Source organism: Fukomys damarensis, unplaced genomic scaffold, assembly GCF_012274545.1.
Source record: "Fukomys damarensis isolate Sample0158 unplaced genomic scaffold, DMR_v1.0_HiC HiC_scaffold_4, whole genome shotgun sequence".
Lineage (NCBI taxonomy): Eukaryota > Metazoa > Chordata > Mammalia > Rodentia > Bathyergidae > Fukomys > Fukomys damarensis.
Window position 1 is genome coordinate 30,999,092 of NW_022900916.1, and position 19,839 is coordinate 31,018,930.

General features: G+C 36.8%; 1 protein-coding gene and 1 non-coding gene across 6 annotated transcripts in view; one reads left to right on the forward strand and one right to left on the reverse strand.

The window, feature by feature from the left end:
- Positions 1-458: 458 nt before the first annotated feature.
- Fkbp14 (FKBP prolyl isomerase 14) overlaps positions 459-19,839 on the reverse strand; it is a 20,081-nt gene continuing 700 nt past the window's right edge. Inside the window, exons 1-5 of one of the 5 annotated variants that reach the window (XM_033757512.1) lie at positions 19,486-19,741; positions 17,608-17,814; positions 13,806-13,957; positions 10,418-10,545; positions 459-654 (exon numbers count right to left, since the gene is read on the reverse strand). In XM_033757512.1, the coding sequence (XP_033613403.1) occupies positions 481-654; positions 10,418-10,545; positions 13,806-13,957; positions 17,608-17,814; positions 19,486-19,613 (789 nt within the window). In that variant the 5' untranslated portion in view covers positions 19,614-19,741 and the 3' untranslated portion in view covers positions 459-480. The other 4 variants (XM_010628298.3, XM_010628300.2, XM_010628301.3 and 1 more) reach the window with 4 other exon arrangements.
- Positions 2,741-2,846, forward strand: LOC117284194. The gene has a single exon (XR_004515292.1). It is a non-coding gene; the product is annotated as a small nucleolar RNA U13 (small nucleolar RNA).

Genomic DNA, 19,839 nt, shown 5'->3' on the forward strand with positions numbered 1-19,839 from the left:
TTTTTCTTATTTTCACAAGTATGGAAAAGATCTAGCTGACCCTATATACAATGTTAAAATAGGACTTGTTTTTAATATTCTAGAGACAACTGAAGCCACTTTTTAGTAGTTTATGAAGAATTGTACATGTTGAACTTCTTATATCTGCAATTTTAACAGCACTGCTCAATTAAGATAATGTCTTTAAAAGAGGTTACTATTAATTATTTTCTACTTCAGTGAACTAAACAGTCTCACATTGCAGTAGGAATTTTCAGTTAAAGGAAGATTTCTCTTACATGATGAGTGGTTTCAAAGACTATTAATAATATTCAATAAAAATTAAACTTGGGGCCAGAGATTTAGCTCAGTGGTACCACTACCTGCCTTGCAAGAACGAGGTCCTGAGTTTGATCCCTGGTATAAAAATAAACAAATAAATAAACGTGAAAATTATTTTACTGCCAAATGAAATTATTGGAGGACTTATTTATTGTTACCCTAGACAGAAAGGGTTGGGCTTTCAGGATTATTAGAAAATGTGCAAAATGGGCAAAACCCTAGAGAGAGTGGACCGATGGCTGGGGGCTTCTGGGATGGTGGGGAGCAACTGCAGGATTCTTCCTGAGGTGATGAAAGTGTTCCATAATTAACTGTGTTGATGGTTGTACAACCCTGTGAATATATTGAAATTTATCAAGCTATGAAAAATGACTGTACTACAATATTGACATTACAAAAACTAAAATAACTCCACTCCCTCAAAAAGAAATATTAGAAACCCCTGAACAATGCCCAACTTAGAGGAAATAGGAGAGTGACAAAGAATTAATAGTTTTGAAGATATGCTGCCATAGTAGTAAAGTGTTAGGAAAAAAAAAAACAACACTGGGAGTAGAGTTGATTTACTGCCTGGTCTTAATGTAAAAATCAATTAACTTTGGTAGGCTGCTTAATTTTCTTTAGATTATGATACAAAACATAAGCCCTTGGCTACTTCTATATGTGGCAAGGAAAAAAAAGCACATGACATCTTGTGAAAGACTATATTCCTTATAAAATTTAGCCAAAAGAATACAAGTAAATATTCTCAAAGAATCATTGATAGAAAGATAGCATGAGAAAACAGTTATGCTCTGGGAAAAGCTGGTAATTCTAAATGGGAATTTCATTGCAAGACCCTTCTTAAAAGTTCTTCCATTTTCCTGCAAGTAAAATGATACCTCTTATCTAAAGCAAATCTCTTTGTATTTGTAGTACTATTCTTATCGGTATTCTACATAAGTTTAACTATTGATTTAATTAAATTTAGCTACTAAAAAAGATCCAGATGTCTTAAATAGAATGCATTCTACAGAAAAACAGCTACATAATACTAAGAGATATAAGCATAATGGGAAAGAGCCACTAATATGTGGTTGATTATTGTACATTCTAGTCTCTTAACCACAAATAAAAAACAGATTCAGAATTATTTTAACACGTATTCTGGCAGAGCAAGCCCAACAGATAAATGAGAAAATGCTACATAGGAAATTGAAACTATTGCTTCTCAGCCTTTTGGCTAAGATCAAGTGTAGAATTTGAAACTAAGCCCCAAAGGTCTTTGTACCTTTACTTCATTCTTTACAATAATGAAAACTGTCCCTCAATACCTCAATTTACAGTGCGTGTGAACACTTTTTACTGTGTTTGCTGGAGAGAATATTATCTTTATCCTACTGCAGTGTGGAATTTTAAATTACTGAAATAATTTGTATATTCCCAGAAATTCCCAAGTGAGATATAATTTACCTGTTAGTAGAGACCAAGGGGGACATCATTCACTTTACTCTGAGTTTTTAGAAAAAAACCTCAGCAAATATTTCATGTCATTTGTTTGCAGATTATCATAAAACAAAATTAATGTTAGTCTAGCTCACAGACACTTAAACTGGCTTTATAGATTATTGGCTGACTCATACCCACTGAAGACATTCATTTTATACCAGAGACTTTAATAGCAGTTCAGGAACACAAAGATCTGGTAAATAAAGGAAATCCACAGACAGTGCACTATGTGTTGCAGATCTGCTAGCATCTTCCCATTGTTTTTAATCCCCTTTCTTAGCAACAACCTAAAAACATCAAAATACTCTATTTAATTCCTCCAACAAATCTGGCACTAAGGAGGGAAAGATTATTGTTGAAACAACAGACTAGAGAACTACCTGTACTAGAAAATTCTACTTATGAGTGAAACAGATATGTGGGCTAAGTACAGAATGACAGACTCTGAATGTACACAAGAATTTTAACTGAATGGCAAGGACAAGATTTCAAAGACAGGGAATCATGTACTGGAAAGAGAATTTCAATTATTGTCTTTGATACAAAACCACATATACATATATGCTACAACTTGAGAATCCATTATCCAAAGTGCAAGGGGAAAGAAGTATTTCAGATTTCACAGGTTTTTATTTTTAATGTTTGTATAGAATATCAGTTGAGCATTCCTAATCTGCAAATTCCAAATCCAAAAATGCTCTGTAGCCTGAAGTAAAGAACTGGCATAACAGAGGCAAAGATGAAAGAGACAAAAATAGTTTTCATACTTTATTTTATTTTCAGTGCTGGGCATTGAACCTAGGTTCTCACACATGCTAGGCAAGCACTCTACCACTGGACTACACCTCCAAGCTCCCAAAATAGAGAAAAAGGAATTTCTCTTCAAATAACAATTCCAAATCCATATGTTAAGAATGTTATGTATTTCTTGATCCTTTGTTTGGTTCATAACCATGATGATTGAATGCTCCTGCCACTGTGTGAGATGTGCTTCCCACTAAACCTTGTAACAAAGTCAGTGCATTACCCAGGAGAAGGGAAGGGGAGCAAGAATGTGTTGATTTCACTGCACTGAAGGTCAATATAGAAATCCTACTATTAACAATGCTACAGATATCATGAGCTGGATGTAATGTAATACTAATGCTTTCAGATAGGCATATGAATTTATAATCATGGTTGACATTTTAGATTTCAACTCATGATAAAGTGAAAACAAAAATGAAAAAAAATTATTCTACAGCTCCAGAAAAGGAATTCTTTGTTATTTTTCCCCAGGGTTATTATGATAATGCTAATTTACCTTTTTAATAAAAAGGTGAGAATAGTTTTTCCCATAACATGCCAAATTCTTTTTTCTCTTGCAATGTCCAAACACTACAAAGTTATCCATATAGTTAATTCTGTGACAGATACAGTAGCATGCTGAAATCTGCATTCTAGATGTAAGCAATATTCTACAACATGAGTAAAAGGAAAGTACAACTACATTCCTACAAAGAAAAATCCAAATGACTAGTTGCCTCATATGAACCAGAAATCATTGTTTCTTGCTATTTTTATGGCAACTCAATACTTCATGTAATCACATAAGGCATTTTATAGCACTTATTTACTCAAAGCGGCATAATGTCCTACTGTTATATACACAATAAAAATTCCAAGCCAAAACAACAGTAATAACCATCATCCTCCTTCTCCCATAAAAACCCCCTCAAAATAAAAAATGCTTTCTCCCATGTTAAATTTCACAATTAATGATCACCCTTAAGGTTCATGGTTTAATGTTCATTTCAAAACAATTTAAACCAAACCACAGCTTTTCTGACAAATAGACCTAAATAGAGTAAATAAGCAGAGGCAAACTCTACACATCACTATACCCCTCTCCTTCCATTACCTGTCAATCTTCCTCCCTTTTGCCACGAAACCTAGATAACAAGAGGGACTTGTGTGTAACTCAGTGACAGAGCACATGCTTAGCATGCACAAGACCCTGGGTTTCAGTCTCCATTCTCAAGGAAAATAAACCTGTTAAGATTAGTGCTTCAAGAGTTTTTTAAATGAAATCAATTATTTTCCATATAAACTTTATTTTGAAGAATACCACAACAGTCATGCAAATTTAAACATGACACATAGATCACTACTGAGACAAATTACATATATGTCAAGTCACAGTTCATGTCTAAGTACTCTCACACTAATGGAAGGATGTAAACAGCTAAAACAAAAGGCTGATAATTTAAGTACAACTGTAATGTATGTATGTGGGTTTGTGTCCAAATACTTAGATGAGAATTGATGAAAATTCATACAAGATGAATAATAAAAAAAAATTAACTCTTTGCTCTACCATATAAGGCACTAGTAATGTCACACAAAGCACCATAGGACAAGTCAGCTTTCCACATGCTATAATGTAAGGCTTTCTGTTTCTTGAGTTTCTGTACCTTTCCAGTTTCAGGAAAACATCAGTGACAATAATTTGCAAGACACAGCTGCTTTCTTCAGAGAAAGATCTTATATTCTTCCTAAGAGATTTATGTTTTAGTGAAAGAAATCTCAATATATAATCAGTGGAAATAGTCTATATATGTTATAATTGTTCATAATCTTTTTAAATAAAAACTATGGCATTTATCAGGAATAAAAGACCTGGACTCGCTCACTGCTTGCAATGTCTAAGGCAATTCAGATCTAACCCCCAAAATTATTCTGTAAAACCAAGGCCATTCCTGAATCACAAGAAGAAGTCTAAAACTCCAGAGACAACCAGAATACTCCTCAAAGGAGAAGGACTCAAAGACAAGCAAACTTAAGAGAACTAGGCCCAAGGGATTCAAATAAACTTACCATCTTTTAGTAGAAGGTAGCAAGAAGATACTGAATTTGGGGACAGAAAACTGGTTTACATATTAGCTGTTGACGCTGGACATAACAGTCTCTTTGAATGACAATTTTCTCATCCATAAAGTAGGCACAGGAGCAACCACTAGCATTTTTCATAGACTCCAGAGTAATGAGAATCAAAGACAATAATGCACCTGAGAGACTCAGCATGTGGCTCAGTGGAAGAGCGCTCACCTAGCAAGCAGGAGGCCTTTGGTTCTAACCCAGCACTATGAATAATAACAGTGCACTTAATAAGATCTTGTAAACTATAAAGGGCTGTTCTTAGGAAATAGAAACTTTTTTAGTATTAGGGATAAAAGTCAATATGAGGTAAAATTGCAAAATCCACCTTTTTTTTTTTTTTATAACCTGGGATAGGCACCTCTTCAATAGTAACTTATATAGATCTGCCCCTGCCACTCTAACCCTGGTGCTGAGGATTGAACCCAAGATATTTCACTTGCCTGGCAAGCATTCTGCCACTGAGCTACACCCCTAGCCCTTTTAATTTTATTTATTTTAATTTTATCTTACTAAATTGCCCAGACTAACTTTAAACTTGAGATCATTCTGCCTCACTTTCTGAAGTAGCTGGGATTTCAGGTGTGCATCACTTTTTGGTAAGGCAGAATTTAAGAAAATTTTGGCTTACTAGTTTTATTTATGATGTAATGTTATTGTAGTATTATATACTAGTTGAGCTTTCGTGTTATTCTGTTTTTGTTTGTTTGTTTGTTTGTGGCACTAGAGATTGAATCCAAAGCTTCCACACAGAATTCTACCCCAGTGCTTTTTTATTTTGTGCCAAGGTCTTGCTAAGTCACCAAATTCCCTAAACTGGGCTTCAGGTTGTAATCTTGACTCAGCCTTTCAAAGTGGTCAGATTACAGGAGTGTACTACCATGCCTGGCTACTGACTGTATATTTACTCATTAAAGGACCGGTGAGTAATCTGCTGGCCTTCAAAAGTAAACATTAAAGCCAAGTGTGGTGGCCCATGCATGTAATCCCAGCACTCTGGGAGGCTGACACAGGTGGATCAAAAGTTGGAGCCCAGCCTGGGCAACTTAGAAACTTAGCAAGACCCTGTCTCAAAAAAAAAAAAAAAAGGGGGGGTTGCTGAGGAAGTAGGCCATGGGTTAAATTCCCAGTACTGCCAAAAAAGAAAAGATATAAATGACCTTAGTAGGTCATAGTTGTTAGGAACAAACCTTATTTAGTTTTAGTCCTAAGCAGAATGTTCCAATGCATACAGAGCCATAAATTGCTCCTTACTTTTGTGTTGAGGTAAAGAAGTAACTGCTAACAAAAAGTCCAACATTTTCCTCCTGTCTTCAAGAGACACAAAAACAGTTAAAGACAAACTATTTCATTATAACATGAAAATAGCAAGCCTTGAGTTATTGCAAAAAGATTTTTTAAATGTCAGTATCTAACTTTGAGAATAAAAAGGGAAGTAGAAATACTAGGTACTGGTACATGTTATACCCTGGTCTTATGTTTGGCGTGTTCCTGGAGGCAATTTTAAAATTACAAGTTACACAATATCAGAGTGAAAAATGGTCCAGAAATCTTTCATTCAAAGACAAATTAGTTGTTTCTTCTCAATAACTTACCAGATAGAAATCAGTACTTAGAAACCCTAAAGGATTCTTTAAATAATAGAAAAATAATATAAAAAATTTAAAAAGCAAGAACAGATCATTTAAAAGTTTTTTTCTTTAAAGACAATTGCCTTCTCTTTAAAGATAAATGCTATATAAAATGGGAAGACATCACTATAGCTCATCATGTATATAAGTAAATTCTCTGGCAGATATAAATCCATCTTTATCTTCATCTTCTTTATCAAAAATATCCTCCACCAAAACATCATGATGACTTTCATTCACTACTGCACCATGCTTTTCAAACTCCTTCTTTAAATATACTTTAACCTATAAAAAATAGATCTCATTAATAATTTTGATTCATAAAATACCCACACTAAGCCCATCAGTATCATAGACATAGACTAGTAATTCACTTAGCAATCTGTAATAACCACCAAGCAACTACTTTATGATATATTTCTACTGATAGTAAAAGAATTATAAGAAATTATTTCCCTTAAAAACTGTTGCTACCATGCTATGATAGAGACACAAAATATTGCCCAGTAGCAATGATAAAGCTTATATCACACATATAATCCTTACACCAAATACATAGTTTTTATTATCTCAAAAATACACCATGAAAAATCCATTTTTCATTGGCTTGTTTTAAGCTGGAAAACTTGCTTTTATTTTTGCTAATTTACACCAGGAAATTAATATTTAATATAATAATCCATTGCTCACAACAGACTTATAAGCATTTTAAATCCTTAAACTGTATATTCATGTCCTATAACTCCAAATTATATTTATTACTATCATTCAAGTCTGAAGAAAATTATTATTAAGTTCCACAAACAGCAGTCACCCTATATAACCTTTAGTTTGAGATCCTACACTCACATGAAAATTTAGAATAGTTAATATTAAACTGCCCTGAAATCTGATTGTATTCCTGGTTCAGGATCCCTGCAGTAAATTTGTAATTTGTCCACACTAAGACACAAAATTCAACTTGGGTACATCTATATTTTATAAAAATATTTCAAACCAGAACAAACATTAACATTAAAATTTTACTTATCTTCAACTTTATTATGGTGTTTTATTTAAGTAAGTTTTCAAATGCCTGGCTTACTGAATTAATTGAAAATAACTTGATATAGAATTTATTACTAAAGTTTGTCTAGCCATTCAAGATGGCTACAGAACTAATATAACTTTTAAAATATTTTATTTACTGTACTTTTCTGTGAGGCTTGACTAATATATTCCATGGCAAGACACCAAAACTACTGAATAAAATATACTTTTAAATCAATGAGTAGTTGATTAATTTCCCTGAAATTATCAACATTATTACCAAAATTTTCCAGTATTTTAAATATTTTATTCTATAAGTACAATTTTATAGTTTTTTTTTTTTGTTTTTTGATTTTTTTTTTTTTTTTTTGGTACCAGGTATTGAACTTGGGACATTGCACTTATGAGGCAGGTGTGGTGGAACCACTGAGCTAAATCCCCAGCAGTACAGTTTTATAGCTTAATTTACAGAGGGAAAAATACATGTCATGTCTCTCTTCTTGGTCCCTCAATGAGCAAGGTCATTTTTAAAAGCAAATTATGCTCAGCCGGGCATGGTGGCGCACGCCTGTAATCCCAGCACTCGGGAGGCTGAGGCAGGAGGATCACTGTGAGTTCAAGATCAGCCTGGTCTACATACTGAGTTCCAGGTCAGTCTGAACTACATAGTGAGAACGTGTCTAAAAAAACCAAGAAAAAAAAATATGCTCTTTCCTGGTTTAATAAAAAAAACTACAATTTTTATTTTCTAAACTAAGAAATACACTAATAAAAAGCTACTAATTTTGAAATGTCTATATGTCTGTCATTATACCCTCTTTAAAACTTTCCAAGTTTTTCTAAACAAGATATTTTAATCATTTATGTACTAGAATGAAATTAAGTACAGAAAAACATATTTTGCAAAAATAAAAATCACTTCCTAATATACTAGATACTAACAACCTATCCATTTTCATTGTGTTCCATTGAAGATATTGCTGAAATCTGTCCAGTGGTTTATTTTGATGTGATCCACTATGGAATATTTACAAATTTTTGTTCTTGTTTGTTATTATTATTTGCTCTGTGTGTGTGTGTGTGTGTGTGTGTGTGTGTGTGTGTGTTTGTGTGTGCTGGGGATTGAAACTAGGGTCTCAAGCATGCTAAACGTGTCATCTAGAGCTAAGATACACCTCCAGACCCAGAATGTTTTAAGATGGGTTATAGCTAGAGTTCTGATTTCCATCTGGACCCTCATCTCTTTTACTGTTTGGAAGTACTTTTGGTTGTAGCATCTTACTAGCAACAACTTCCCAGGTACCATGTATTATGGTTTATATGTAGGGTGTCCTCCAAAGGCCTCATGAGTGCAGAGGTGGGGCTTCAGGAAGGTGATTGCATCATGGGGGTGCTGTACACATAGTGGATGAATCCACGCATGAGTTCAGAGCCAAATGTGCTATTAGCTGGTAGGGCCTGGTGAGACTGGCCACTGGAGGTGTGACCTGGAAGGAGGTACCCCCACCCGTGCTCCTCCTTTCTGTCTCTGGCCTTTCTTCCTCTTCCTGGTCTCTGTGTGAGCAGCTTTCCCTCAGTCAGGCCCTTCCACCATGCTCTTTCTGCCTTGGAGCCAGGTGATCATGCAAGGACTCAGACCTCTGAAATTGGGAGCCAAAATAAATCTGTCCTCCTTTAAGTTTCCACTGTCAGGTATTGCATCTCAACAGTAGGAAAGTGACTAAGATGCCATCTCTTTTCTCTCATTAAGTTCTCCCACTGCTCAAACAACTCATAATAGCTAAATCTTGGAAGCAGCCCTTTATCAGCAGAAGAGTGGATAAAGAAACCATGCTAGACACATACAAAGGGCTAATACTCTGCCGTAAAGCAGGATACATTTGAGTCATTTTTGGGAAATTGGACGCACCTTGAGATCATAATGTTAAGTGAAATAAATCAAACACAGAAGTTTAAGTACTGCATGGCTTCTCTTACATGACACCCCCACAGTATAAGAAATTTAAAGAGCAAATAAAAGATAACAATAGGAAACAGGGAGATAGATCTTTTGCAAATGGGATGGAAGGGGTGGAAGTGAAGAGGAAATAAAAAGAATTAAGATGTGTTACGTACATGTACCAACTTCCCACAATAAAAGTAATCATTATGTAATGAAAGCATGTACTAATAAATTTTTAAAAATTCTTCCACTGCTCATATGGTTTTAAAATAACCCTGACTATTTCTCAAGTGTCCTCCTTATACATAAGAAGCTCAGCAAATCACTATCTGGCATCTTCCTGCTGTACAACACAGGCTATATGCAGACAAGTGAAAGCCACAGCGGGCCAGGATTCATTCTACAGGTGTACTCAAGGTCCTCCATGCAAGGAGAAGCAGTATGTCTCCATGGCCCATGTCCTTCGCGTACTGGAATAAAGGTTTATTAGGATGATATGCCATCAAAAACAGTCCACACATCTAGAAGATAGAATTCTTAGAGGATTTAACCAGTAAGAAAATTCCTTTGAAAAGACATGAAAATCTGATTTTTTGGTATTTGTTTGTGGTACTAGATATTAAACCTAAAGCCTTCACACTGAGCTACTTCTCACAGGCCATTTTTATTTTTTATTTCAAGACAGGGTCTCATTAAGTGGCTAAGTTATCCAGGCTGGACTCAAAATTATAATCCTTCTGCCTTTTCTCCCCAAAGTGCTATGGTTACAGGCATGCATCACCATACCTGGTGAAAATCTTTCTTTTAATACAGAAGTAGAAATAGAAATCAGTCTTGTGTTTGACACTACTCCAATTTCCTCAGTTATGAGTGTGCACCACCATACCCAACCTGAATGGTGCTTTTTAAGCATCAATATATTTCTCCCTGAAACAATGTGTCCTATGAAAAAGACAACTTTCACAGCATTAATATTTCAAGAAAACTTACATATAATATTTCCCTAGATTAAAAATAAATTTTCATTAAATATATTTTAAAACAGTGAGCTACCAAAGAACAAAAATCCATAGGCAGAAGGGAAGTTCACCTCGTGTTTAGAGAGTTTCCAGTCATCATTGAGATCCATTTCTTGGAATGATTCATGGGATCTTGGTCCATTTCGAATCTCTAAGAGGTCAATGTTGAATATCAGTGTGCTCTCTGGGGGGATTTTACCTGACATGAGGAGAGAGCAGGCACATTTTTATTTAAAAGTCAGTTGTTGTTGTTATGTTTTTCTTTTGCAGTGCTGGAAACTGAGCCCATGGTTTCAGGCATGCTAAGCAAGTACTCTACCACTGAGCTACACCTCCAGCTCCCAAAAGTTTTACTACAAAACCATAGTCGTAGTAAAAAGCCTTTTAATGAATTAAAGAAAGAGCCTTTCTAAGATTGTCATATACGGTGAAAATTATTTATATACTATAATTATATACTATAATATTTACTCAGACAGACTAAAGAATAAAGAAAAAGCATTCTGTTTTGGACTTAGCAATTAACTACACACACGTACCCAGTAGCTTGGATGTGAAATTTCAAATATAATGAAGATATTACATGTCAAGAATGACTTAAAAGGCTTTAGTTAATTCAGAGTTACTTATATCACAAGTGATTTTGGGTCAGAAAGTCCTGATCTAGAAGTACATACTATGGTGCTGGCACTGTCATTTCTGCCACTGGGAGGCAGTAAGTAATCAAGTGATCCCTGGTGTCATACTCTGGAATTGAAATTTACATTGGGCCACCTCTATGCTTTGGTTTCCTCATCTGTGAGAAACAGATGATAATATCTTGTACCTGAAGAGCCCACTGGAGAACAACAACAACAAAAAGAAAATCCATGAAAAATAAAGCACTCAGCATTATGCTTAATAAATCTTAAAGTTCTCAAGAACATATGTTACTGAGATTATTTTCTTATAGGCTTTAAAAATAATACAGGCAAGTTCAAAAATTTCAAAAAGTTAATTAACATTCTCTCTGGTATAGAAAAATATGCATATATTTCAGGCATTCTATGGGAGGGGAGAAATTAAAATGAATTTTGGAAAAGGGATATAAATCTTTAAAACTGAAAAGAGCTTTGTTAGAGTTTCATGGTAGTAGAAAATGGCAACCAACCAACCCACTAATCAACCAAAAACTCTTTTTGGAAAGTACAGACAATTTTTTTTTAAACTTGTTTACTTATAACTATATTTAACCTAAAAGTCTAGGTAAACTTGTTAAATATTTTTGAATCTTCACCCTTATTCCCCTTATCCTTTCTGTGAAAGAGCATTTGTAAGTTTAAAAGAGCAACACTTACATTGTGAGCCAAAGCTTACCACTCCAGATGGAGACAGAGAAGAGACATGCACTTAGATGAGTGAGAAAACTGGTATCGTTCCAAGAAGGCATGCAAGCAGGTACTAAAAGACTACAAAATCAGGGTTAAATATATATTTGGAAAATTAGTTTCATGGCACTCAGTTTGAAGGAGATAACTATATTATGAAGTAATAATAATTTGAGTTAAATATAGTATGGAGATAGAGTAATGAGCTAATTCTACATATATAAATATTAAAGGTGAGGCAATGAAGATACAGGAAAGCAAACTAATACTTTTTTCAAAATAATACTTTTACGCCTATATATTTCCTATATACTGGATTTTCTCTAAACAAGAATTGCATTTGATTAGTAGATCCCATTCTTTTTTTTTTTTTGGAGACAGGATCTTGCCACATAGTTCAGGCTGGCCTTGAACTATGTAGCCCAGGCTGGCCTCAAATTCGCAGGGATCCTCCTGCCCCGCCTCCCAAGTGTTGGGATTACAGGTGTGCGCCACCATGTCAGGCACTAGGTCCATTTTAGAGTATGTCAAGCTTCACATACAGCACTTTGTTTCCTTCATAAAAAACTGGGGATAGAAATCCTGGCCCATACTTTCTTCTGTACCATAGGAATGAATCTTGGTTAGCTTAACTTCTGGATGCAGGGAAGTTTTGTTGTCATTGTTTTGTTTGTTTGTTTTACATCAGAGTGATTCTCTGCCTAGTTCTGATGACATTTTAAATATTTTTCATCATTACAAGTAATATGCTCAGTGAAGCAAATGTGGAAGATAGAACCAGAAATATATAAATTCCTCGTACCATAGTACATTGTTAACATTTTAATTTATTTCCTTGTGATTCACTTTCTATACATACAGTACATACCATTTCTTACACTAACAATCATAGTACAGGTGTATTTTTAGCTTTTAATTTCTTGCTTTTATATTGTATAAATTTTAGATATAATTTAAAAATCTTTTAAATGTCTTTTTTAATAAAGGGGTGATATATAAAGATTTCGGGGGGGTACCAGGGATAGAACGTGGGTCCTTGTTCTTGTGAGGCAGCCAGCGGAACCACTGAGCTAAATCCCAGGCCTAGGGGCTGATTATATATACACACATACATACATACACTCAGCTAAGCTCTTCTTTTTTCTTTTGATACCAGGAATTATTGAACTCAGCACTTTGTGCTTGCTAGGCAGGTGCAGTGCCACTGCTAAATTCCTAGCCCTTAAGTTCTTATCATTGTACACTTAGGCTGGTTCTAAGTTTTTACTATTAGAAACAATGCAGTGATGGGGTAGCCCTGTTCACAAATCTTTCTCTTAATTCCTGATTATTCCCTGAGCTTAGATTTCAATAAGAGAATTATAGAATGGGTGCAAATAAACATCTCCAGGTCTCTAGGTACAAATCACCAAATAGCCCTTTGGAGGGCTGCAAGGGTTCCCACTTAAATGCCAGATGCTCTCTGGCTTGCCTCTGCTCTGTGCCACAGGGAGAATTGATTCATTTCAAATTTAATAGTTTAAAATAAACTACTAAAAACCTCATAAATTTTCAAGTGAGAATTAAAAGAATCCCTAATAAGTGTAATGCTGGTGATTTCATGGTTGTAAGCAACACTCAGCCCATACACAGAACTGCCTTCAGTGCTTTAATAATCTGTATTTCAAATATTTTACTCATCAAGACACTTATGTTGAGTTTTTGTTAAAAGAAATTGGTGAGTTTCAGTTTGAGAGGATGAAAAAGTTAGTGCCGATGAACTAACTACACACTTAAAAATGTTTCAACTGGTAAATATGCATGTGCATTTTATAAAGACTTTTTTAAAAAAACCACCATATTGTTGAACAGTATTAATAGAGTTCAAAGTTCCAGAACTTTTATTTCATTGTTAGCCCAGTTGTCTTGTAGATATTATGGCCTTAAATGGTTATTTCAATTAATAACCAAGACATGATCATATTTCCTAAAGGAATACAAAGCTTATATTTACTTCTAAGGTAAAAAATGCATAGTAGTTACTCTAACATGTGTCTCCTAATCCAGAGAAGGACTCTAGTTCCCACAGTAAGAAATGAAGAAGTGTAGTTACCTTTTCCTTCTTTCCCATAGCCCAGGGCAGGAGGAATGATGAGCTTTCTCTTTTCTCCTACACACATTCCCTTCAAGCCCCGGTCCCAGCCTTTGAGCGCCTCCAGGATGCCCAGAGTAAACCAAATTGGCTGACCATTGTTATGTTTGTGACTATAATAGAAAGAAAACACATTAGAACTTTTGTTTTTGGTGGTGCTGGGGATGGAACCCAGAACCTCATGTATGCTGGACAAGCATTGTACACGTTAGAACTCTTTAGTAACTTACTTTTAAAATTGCTGTGTTGCATTTTTTCCACCCATAAGTTATTAAGTTTTTTAGGCTGGAAATTAATGAAAACAGCTATTCTTTCATTGTACACTCACAGCCCCAAGTCAACTTTATAGCAATCCTTCTTTCTTGAGGCAAATTTCATACAATTGACTTAGCTTCAGAAAGGCAGTGAGAATAAGAAAACTAATTCACAAAGAACATTTACTGTATACCAAGTATTGTCCTAAATTTGTCTCTTTTAATTTTAACAATGGCCCTCTGGTCAGTAGATATTCCTTTACCCTCTTCCCCATACCAAAAGATGTTCAAGTCTGAAATTTTGCATGTAATATATTATATACTTTAAATCATCTCTAGATTATTTGTAACATCTGATACAATGTAAATTCTATAAAATAGGTATTCAACCATATTGTTAGGGAATAATAACAAAGAAAAAATTCTGAACAAATTCAATACAGACATGTTTTTCAAATGTTTTTCATCCATGGCTAGTTGAATCCAAAGATGCAGATGTCCAAATGTACCATTATTGCTCCTCTGTGTAGATGAAGAAATGGCAATTACATTTGCCAGGATTTGACCTTAAATATATCTAATTCCAAAGTTCAAGGTCTCAAACACAAAGTTATACTAACCTAGGAAGGTCATTAGGTTACAAACTAGGGAGAAAATAATGGAAAATATGTGAGTTTGGAAAGTCAGATGACAGACCAAGTAGAATTCACTGCCAACACATGTGGGTCCATATGGCCATGGACACAGACAGAAAAGAGCACAACATCCTGAATCTGCCTCCAAACCTTACTGCTTGTTGATGTGTCAAAGGGCTGCTATTCACACCTAGGTCTCCAAGTCTCTCCGCAAGATCTATTGAGGGCTATGTAAGAAGCCTGGGGAAGTGGTCCCTCAATCTCTAGAGAGGAAGGGAGCAGTCAAATCATCCTGGCATGTGAGATAAGAAGCCAGAATAAGAAATCAACCTGATAGAGCCAGGAATTTACCTCAATGGCACCGCGCCTGCCTTGCAAGTGCAAGGTCCTGAGTTCGATCCCTGGTACAAGAAGGAAGGAAGGAAGGAAGGAAGGAAGGAAGGAAGGAAGGAAGGAAGGAATCAACCTGACAAACTATGAGGGGAGGGGGATGTTTGAGGACTGAGCAATGTCTGAGCCTCAGTTAGCTTCCTTTTGGAACAATAAGGAAAGTGTTCTATTCCAGGATGTCTCATAGGTGAGAATAAAAGGTCATGGTTACTGTGGTTAAGAAATCTGGGTAAATGCCATTTCTTCTTTTCTTTCACTTTACCCCTCTGACTAAGGAAATGAAACACCAACCTTCAAAAATATGGGAAGTGTAGAAAATAATAAATGAAGAAACTATCACCTAGTTTGATACATTTTGTGTGTGTATGCATGTGTATGTGTGTGTAAATCCAGCGCCTTACACATGCTAGGCAAGCACTCTAACACTGAGCTATATCCCCAGTCCTTTTTATTTGAGACAAGATCTCTCTAAATTGCTCAGGCTGGCCTCAAATTTGTGATTCTCCTCCCTCTGCCTTCCAAGTATACAATATTATAGGTGTACACCACTGTATAGTACCCAGTTTCAGTGCATTTCTTATTACGGCTAAGCAGCATACAGGTTATGACTCTAAAAACAGCAAACATGCTTTATTTATTTTAATTTGGGGATTTATTTGAAATAGGGTTTCATCATGTTTTCAGGTTGGTCTTGAACTCACAGTGATCCTCCTACCTTAGCATCCCAAGTACTGAGATTACAGGCATGCAACACCACGCCAAGCTAGTAAACATGTTTTATAGACTTATCATTTGATGCTAATATTTATTTGATGCTAATATTTTGATGCTAATTTTTCATAATATTCAGAGTAAGCAGATTCTGACCATTTACAAGGAGGCTGCATGGCAATAGTCCCTTTATCAGATACTAGAACATTAGCAGTACACTGCTAAACAATATCTCATGGCTAATACCAAAGTCAGCACAGGGTTGTGGTCTTGAGATCCAGAAGAAATTAGCCTAGGCCTAAAAGATTAGACTAAAAGTAAGGATGTAATTGGAAAAAAAAAATTTTTTTGTTTTTGTTTTTGTTTTTTGAGACAGTGCCTTGTTTTGTAGTGCAGGCTGGCCTCAGACTTTAGCAATCCTCCTGCCTCAGCCTCCTGAGTTCTGGGATCACAGGAATGCACTACCATGCCATTTGTAATTGAAAATTTAAAATGTAATATCACAATATATTGAATATCCAATGTGACTGGCCTTGTTGACAAGACGAAAGGGTTGTTGAGAATTCTATGTCAAGCTATGTCTTTGGAGCTTTTTATCAGAGTTAATATGGTTCAGAGAGGAGTGCCACTTACTTCTTCTATATCCTACAATAGGCCAGATCTGAATGCCCATAAAGACAGTCTATCAGAAATAGGATCAAGGATGGGGTACAAGGATTCATGGTATAGTTCTTCTCATTCCATCTGCCTGCAGTGTCCCCATCTGTCTTTCAAGTCTTGCCTTAATTATGGTCTCCAGGAAGTATTTCTTTCCCTGCCTCCCGGGGAATAATAAATCCCAGGCTCTCCTATGCTGAACATCATTTTTTGTTTCCCTCTCCCCTGTGATCTCTGCATCTCCAGCACCTGACTTTAGGGCCATTCAATATGAGTATGACAGATGGATAGATCATCATCTAATGAGTGATGGATTAGAAACCAACATGGTCAAGGATGATTAGAAGCCAAAATTTCTGAGCCTCCTTGGTTCCCAGCACGAGGCCTAACACAGAGGAAGTGTTTGCTAAATACTTTCAGAATGGAATGAATGTGAGCAATGCCTAACTAATCTTTTGCACTTTACAATTTTTTTGTTTAAAGAACAAAAAATGGTGATATAATCACAGAAAATCCTTCCTGTAAGACCTCTTCATGAAGTCTCTATGTAATACCCACCCTAGTGAATAAAGGCTGACTTTCTAGAAAGAAACAAACAGCTATTGAAATCATGGTTTTATCACTTGACCAAAATGTCATGTCAGAACAAAAGTTAAATAGGTGAAACAACATTAGCTTTTATAAAGAGGAAAATAACTGTATATTTTGCTCTTGAAGTTGCTGTGAGAAGTTTTAAATAAATATCACCTATACCAAATTGAAATGGAATTATTTTCCTCAAGGAATGGAGTTTGAAATATTAAAACTCTTCTAAACTTTTCCACTTAATGCCTTCTTATATACCTAAATACTAATGTAAAATGTCAAAGATTCTAATTTTAATGTTTTACAATAAAAATTTAACAGCGATATTAGGACCACATGTTTTGAGTGGGTCTTTCAAAGGCCTAGTCACATAGAATTGGCTTTAGACAATTTTCTTTCCTCAAAGATGGGAATCGGATATTTCAGGTTTTTCAAAAGACAGGTAAAAAACTACATGCCACCTTTCCTACAGGAGAGCTGGCGTAGGTGGCGGGTTCTTTATTATTTTACCAGAGAGGCATAATTACTTACGTGGAGTGAAATAAGGAGCCGTCTTTTTCTAAGTAGCCCTCATAGTGGACCAACATCAAATCTCCTCCTTTGGTCTTGCGATGGCAGATGAATGGTTTCTGGAGAACTTCAATTTTCACTTCTGGCTCGGGGATTAGAGCTCCACTCAAAGATGTGATTAACAACGTCAAGATCGCGTTCCAAAAGAAAAACCTCATGTTACTGACGCTGGAAAGAAGCCAAAACGAAAACAGAGAAAAGGTCCCCGAGTGCACAGAGTTAAAAACGAAGTTGTAGGCTTAAGGACCACAGCCGCTGGCAAGCTCAGGACTCTCTCTTGGAAGACGTGGCACTTTTACTACCAACAACTTTCCCAAGCATTGCAAACTCACTTTAAAGAGTTAAATACAAACTCGACCTTGACTGGCTCTAAAAACGCGGCCGCTGGGGAAAGGGGGGACTCTATTGGTTGCAGGTACTATCGCTCAGTACTCTCCAGCCAATGACGCAACAACCAAGTAATTTACAGCCGGGTTGAGTCCCGCAGCCTCCAGGGTGGGAACCATCCGGAGTAGTCCTAGAGCCCTTCCACTAGGCAGGACTTGGGGAAAAGGGTGTGGCGCCTGCTAACCCGAAGCTCTACCAGCAGATGTGCCTCTGTAAGGAACCCCAGCGAAGTAAGGTTGGGAGAGTTGGGGGCCAGGTAACCTCGCACGCCCCCCCAGATTCCATAATCCAAGGCTCCTGGTATTGCTTATGAATATACAGTAGAAACTGTAAGGATTTACAAGATGCTTTAGGGTTCACAGAGCCCAACAACCGCACTACAACAGCAAGACAGCTTCTTTCATCACATTTAGGAGATAAGTACATTTAGGCTGGAAACAGTTACATGTTCTGCTTAAGGTCCCTTGGCCCCAAAAGCCTGTGAGCTCTGCCTTCAAACCAGATCTGATTAATTCCACGACACCGCGTAATGTTATGGCTGCTACCTTACCACATAATTGACCTTAATGTACAAGGCAAATAATGAATAAGGACGTGCATACTTCCACTTTAAAGATAAATAGTAATCATGGTTATCAATTACAGTCTCATCTAAGTTTAAATTTTTTAGTTCATGTTTCGCCTAATTTCAAAGGCAATACATGTTCTTTTTAGTCAACTTAGAGCAAACTGGAAAGCACCGACGTAGTATTTCCAGACAAAATACTAAGGAGGCGAATTAATATTTGAATTTCCGATAAATAACCAATAATTGCTATATATTTTTATTTATTAAATTTGGTAACCTTGCACAAAGGTAAAAGAACCATTCACAAATAATAATTTTAACATTTTGGTGAGTGAATCTGCGATAGCATACCTAAAGCAATCTGGATCCTACTTTACACTTTTTCTCAAGTTTCTTCCACTTATCCTATGATTAACGTTTTTCCGGATCAAATATCCTTAAAGCAGTGCATTTTCACACCCGCACTCCATGGGAATTCCCCTGGGGATCTTGTTGAAATGCAGATTTTTGACTTGGGAGTTCACGGCTTGGGGCGAGCTTCTGCATTTCTAACTGGTGATGTCAGTTCCTTAGGTCCCAGGACCACTTTTCAGTAGCTAGGCTTAAAGTTTACATAAAACCCATTTACTCTGGGGAGCAGCATTCCATCCTGAAATTCTCACGTCCTGGGTCACACAGGAGATCACTGCAACCTTTTGTTGGGTGTCCCTAGCGCGTGGAATCAATTAGACAACCTTGAAATAAACATAGCGTAAGGAGTCTAGTACACCCTCAAACACTGGGAGCCGGGACCCTACCTCTGAACAGCGCCCCTGACAGTCAAACTGGCTTCCACTTAGGTCTCGGAGACCTCCCGCCAGTCCCCTCACTCAAGGCTCACTCACGTGCCAGTACCCCAAGACTCAATTTCCCGGCAGGCCTCTCGGGCTATCTCAGGCCCGCCGCCGTCGCTGTTGCTGCGAAACCCTGGAGTGGATTTTAGGAACGCGGGCGCGAGCGGCGCATTGGGCATGCGTGGTAGAGCTCCGGGCCTGCGGGTCGGGGGCTGAGGTAAAGCTGGGGTACAGCGGGCTACAGCCCGCCTCGCTCGCCGCACTTAGGTGGCTTCGGCCCCCACCGGATCCTCCCAGCATCTGGGCCTCTTGTGGACGCTAGGTCCGGTCCTACCGCGCCGGCCGTCGCTGGCCACAGTGACCCCGCCCCCGAGCCGAGGATGTGAGCAGGGCGCCGGCTGTGGG